The following is a 5,000-nucleotide window of genomic DNA, read 5'->3' as shown; positions in this document are numbered from 1 at the left end:
GAAAAGACTTTTAGAGAGGAACTCACAGTCTTAGTTATTTTATACTGTGTCTGCTTCTCGTGATGCCTGTGATCCGTGGAGCGGCTCCCTCCAGAGGCAAACTTTGAGTTCTGCCGAGGAGCAGTTCATTCTTTCTCTTTTTTTCGTCTTCCTCTTCCCATTTCTTTTTCATTAGTTCATGTTTTTGCTTGGCTTCCTGTTCCATTTTTTCCTCTATTTGCAAAGCGCCCCATTCCTTTTGCATCAGCCACTTGTCGTATTTTGCTTTCGACATTCTTCTCCGCTGGTGTTTTTTGTCTTCCTCTATTTTTTGGTTTTCCTCCAAGCCCTTTTCCCTTTCTTTCTCGCTTTCTATCTCTCTTCGCTTGTCCTCTAACCACTCGTCAAATGTTTTTCCCTTCTGCAACTTTGCGCCGTGGTTTTCGTTGGTTTTTGCGTTTTCCTGGGCTTTTGCAAAGAGTTTCTGTAGGTGATCAAGTTCTTTTTCGGACAGCCATTGTTGGTAGGATTTCCTCTTTGAATTCAGAACAGACTGGGAATTATTTTCAGCCGGATTTCTTAGTTGCACGGATTCTCTTCTGACAGAAATCCATGCGTTCCATGGGCGATCCATTCTTTCCTCTTCATCCATGTCCTTCTTCCCCCGCAAAGATTCCAAAAGGTTTAACTCACAAATTGATCTGCGATAGAAAAAGAAAAACACGAAATTGAATCGATAAACTATATGATTTGCTTGCAGCGTAGAGATTGCTGTTAAAATATTATGGTAAGCAACATTCCAGTTGCTAACGGTATCGCCAGAAGCTCTATGTCATGTTTTTTTTGTAAGTGTTTCCCGCAAGATATCTGTTTGAGACAACTACACTGCAAATACAACCTGCTAGTTGCTAAGTTCTATTAAAGCAATCAAATTGAACATCAGCGAACCGTCTTGCTGATAGACCTTGTTCGTGCCCTCACAGTTAACTGAAATGACCATGCGATGAAGCCTTATGCAGGGGAAATAACTTGCATGGATCTGAAACACCTCCATCGCATTCCACAAACTGATTCAAGCAAGCGGACCGATTTTTTTCAGGCAATGCGAACCTTTCGGAAAATGCCTAGAGCCGTCATGCAATTGATTAAAGTCATTTTCATCGCCGGTGGTTTGCTTAAAGATTTCATCTTTTATGAACCATACAGAGCCCTACTTCAGTCCCTCTTTGGTTTTTTTATTATTCGTGTATTGCTGGAGCAGGGAGACTGCAAAGAGTTGGCTATATTTCACTGTCAAGCTCGCAGTTTTATGTTTGGCTGTGTATTGGAGAAATTGAGCATCGCATTTACAGGAAATGTCAGCATGCAATTTGCGTCCTGCCCAAAATTAAAGAAGTTTATTTGATTTGGCTCATTTTTTTGCCTGTTATCTAAAGATATCAAGTAACTTCTCAAACGAGAGACAACTTGGAACAAGAGAATACAGTATTCATGTTTTTGTGGCGGCAGATTGTCGTTTCACATTGATGGAATGCTAAATCCAAATCTTCATTTGTCCTGGGACATTAGCAAAATAGATTTTAGAGAGATTACAGATAGATAATCTCTCCTGGCATTTTAACTAACCATAATCGTGCATGTTATAACACGAGAGTTAGGGGCACGCATTGCCCTTTTAAAGCGCTATATAATTTGCTTTCCAGCAGGCAGATCGAAAATAGTAATGCTCTTTTCTATTGAGTGTTGCAAAACAAATACCAGAGTAATTACTTCGACCAATCACAGCAGGTGCAAACAGCGCCATCAATCCACATTCATAGCAATTCCGTATAACTTCTTCAAAGCGCGGGAAAAATCGCACGTTCAAGTCGCTATTGGTTTTATTTTTTTTCTTTTGATTGGGACCTCTTGTCCCACTCTGTTTGGCTGGAAAGCAGACTCTCGTGTTTGGGTTTCGCGCTGCTCTCTCAGGGTGAAGTTGTTTAAAACGGTGTTCTTTTATCCAACTAAAAAGTAATAGTTTGTGTAAAAAAACCGTGTTCTTTGATCAGTAAAAATTATCATAAATAGCATATAAATATTATAGTCTTTTTGATGGCAAGGCTGCTCTGCTGGGAATTGTATTTCCGAGCTTCTAGAGCAAACCCCCTCTTGGGGAAATGCGCCTTGGGGTCCCTTTTACGAACACAGCTGCCAATAGACCAATTTCGATGTATTAAAATTCAGTCCTAAACAAAAGGCATCATCTCGAGGCTCTAGGGAATAAGTATAAGGATTTGTATGAGTTTATTCCCCATAGCCTCGAGATGATGCCTTTTGTGTAGGACTGAATACTCACAATTACATCACCTAATGTGCCAACCAGGGATCTATTGACTGTCGAAACAAAGGATTCCTTTGTTGTGTGGTGGGCAAAATTACCAAAGCAAAAGAATTGTTTATAAACAGTGAAGTCTCCTATTGTCCCATTGCCAGCCACTTATGATGAGAGACTTGAAACCCCTGCCGATTAGGGAGCTTAAGCACGCGCGTTTTTGAGACGCGGACGGCAACCGGAAGTGAGCTGTTTTCCCCTTTAACTTGTCTTCACACAACCACATTTCATTGCCAAGTTTCTTTTCTCCATTAGAGATAATTAGTACAAAAATCTGGGAGACATCACTGCCCTGGCTCGCGAAATGTTCTCTTCCGGTTGCCGTCCGCGTCTCAAAAATGCACGGGCTTAAGCTCCCTAATATTATGACCGCCGTGACGCTGTTTGGAGACGATGGATTGTAACAGTCCCCCTCTTTGCTGGCTACTTGCATTTGCCATCGAGTTTTGATGGTTTCATTTGATTATTTATTCAATTATTATCATGATTATCCGAAGCGATTAGTTTAGTTTCTGTTTCAGGAAACTTATTTCCAACCCCTTTCGAGATTATCTCTCACCCTTGTTCCTCAATCTCCTCTACTTGTATGGAGTTTTTCCTTGTTCTGATTGTTGGCTGCTGGTGCTGATGATTAAAGCTGAATGAAGTGGTCGGTACACTTCGTCTTCTCAGTTTCAATCTATTGCCTTTGGTCTCATCGGTTTTCTTGAACATGGCTGGTGTACTTGTTGTATCGCTTTCACTGAAATTTCTGTCAATCAATCATTCAATCAATCAATCAATCAATCAATCAATCAATCAATCAATCAATCAACCAACCAACCAACAAGTCGGTCACACGATTAATAAGAGCGTTTAGAATCCCTAACGTAGCTTTTTGCCATTAAGTTAGGCTACAAATTGTTTACAATACAATACAATACAATACAATAACTTTATTTCATGAGGAAGACGCAATGACCTATGGTAGTTTTTAAGTCTTTCTAAATGCCCAGTGAGGGTCACAAGGCAGACAAATCCGGACTGCATCGGGAGTCTTCATTTCGTATAAGAGGGTAAAAAGAACTGCAAAAAAAGTCGCTCACCTTGTTCTCTCGGAGGCCAACTCAGCAGACGACACCGAACCTTCGCTACATGTGGAGCCGGAGCGTGATCTTTCAAGAGGTGGATGAAGTGCCGTTGTACTGGTAAGCCCGCGTGAAATTCCGCTGTCATCTATCTTAATGACGGGCAATTTGATCCCCTTGTCTGGTATAACAGGCAAACGCCGTCGTCTTGAAGTTCTTACTAATCCCCCTTGTGCAATGGGGGAGATTGACTCGGCGACGACAACCCTTTCCTGGTCGCTTTCATCAGATTCTTCGCCACTGACCGATGACCAGCTACCCCGTTTAGTGTTCTGTGTCCGAGTTTCCAGCAAGGGCCCTGTGTTGGGACACCTGTGAGTTCTCCTGATTGGAATCCGTTCCATGTTCTCTTCACCCTGTGGTAATTGCGAAAACTGTCCGACTTCTTCGATTTGCTTATGGGAAATATTACATTGTGGACCTGAATTGTCTTTCGCTTCAGCTGCAACAGATGAATTGTTCTCGGTAACAGAAGGCTCGTTATCTTTGTTGCCTTCACATCCATCAGTTGCTTGGCTCTCGTCCTCTCTTTCCCATTCCACATTTCGGCTTATCAGTTTGAGTATATCCGGCCTCGCAGTTGCTGATTTCTTCCTTCTTTGTGCCATGTATGCTTGCTTTCTAACAAATGCTCTCCTCAACACTTCAGGTGAGTGACTCTCTTCGCATTCTTCCCCTGCAGACGATGCAGCGAACTCGGCTTCATAAACCTGGTCCTGCCACAGTCTCAGCACATATTTTGCCGATACAGGGGATTCATCTCCCAGCGATTCACTCTTTTTGTGTCCTTCAGTGAGATGCTCAAGCTGACCTTCAATGTTCTCTCTCTTGAGACCCTCGCCAATGTTGCCCTCACGAAGTTGTCCAAAAACTCTCGCACTGGTTGCGTTTCCGGAATGTCTCCTAGTATTTTCAAAATTTTCGCTTTCAGCTTTCTCCTGTGCCATTCTTTGCGAGCTGTTTTCGGCAACATTTTCACTGTCTTCGACTTTATTTCCCCTTGCATTTTCAAGTTCCTCAATATTAGGCCTTTGCGCTATTGATTTTCTCCTCCGTTGTTCCACAATCGACTTCTTCCGAAGTTGCGCCCTCCGGAGAGGTTTCGGAGACGAACAATTCTCGGAAGAGTCTCGATTTGACGACGTCTGACCCTGCTCCTGACCTTTCAGATTATCTGTGGGTATGGGAGTTTCTTTGTCAAGTATTTCCGTATTTTGTTCCTTCTCTTTTCCTTCGTTCGTGTGTTCTTTAGTTTGTTCTTTCTCACGCTCATTATTATCTTGATTATAGGAACGCATAATCATAAGCTGTTCTAAATTTGGCTTCTCTGTAGTGGAACGCTTCCTCTTTTGGTCAATCAGTCGCAGTTGAGCTCTCCTGTTCGGAGTAAGCCATTGGCTTGATTCACAATCGCTGTTTCCCTTTCGGTCAGCGGCTGTTGTTGACAAGTTGTTGGCTGCACTGTCAGCTTGATCAACTACTGTTTGCTCTCCTGAATAAAACACTTCTTCAATTATTTC

At 42.4% G+C, this 5,000-nt stretch overlaps 1 protein-coding gene across 1 annotated transcript in view; it reads right to left on the bottom strand.

Moving 5' to 3' along the window:
- LOC138019273 (trichohyalin-like) overlaps positions 1-5,000 on the bottom strand; it is a 7,310-nt gene that overhangs the window by 1,045 nt on the left and 1,265 nt on the right. Inside the window, exons 1-3 of the mRNA XM_068866004.1 lie at positions 3,439-5,000; positions 2,913-3,104; positions 1-680 (exon numbers count right to left, since the gene is read on the bottom strand). The exon at positions 1-680 is cut by the window's left edge and continues 1,045 nt beyond it; the exon at positions 3,439-5,000 is cut by the window's right edge and continues 1,265 nt beyond it. Coding sequence (XP_068722105.1) covers positions 35-680; positions 2,913-3,104; positions 3,439-5,000 — 2,400 coding nt within the window. The 3' untranslated portion in view covers positions 1-34. The remainder of the gene's footprint in view (positions 681-2,912; positions 3,105-3,438) is intronic.

Source organism: Montipora capricornis, chromosome 10 (assembly GCF_036669925.1).
Source record: "Montipora capricornis isolate CH-2021 chromosome 10, ASM3666992v2, whole genome shotgun sequence".
NCBI classification, from domain to species: Eukaryota; Metazoa; Cnidaria; class Anthozoa; order Scleractinia; family Acroporidae; genus Montipora; species Montipora capricornis.
The sequence above is the reverse complement of the archived record's forward strand: the minus strand, read 5'-3'. Positions and strand labels throughout refer to the sequence as shown.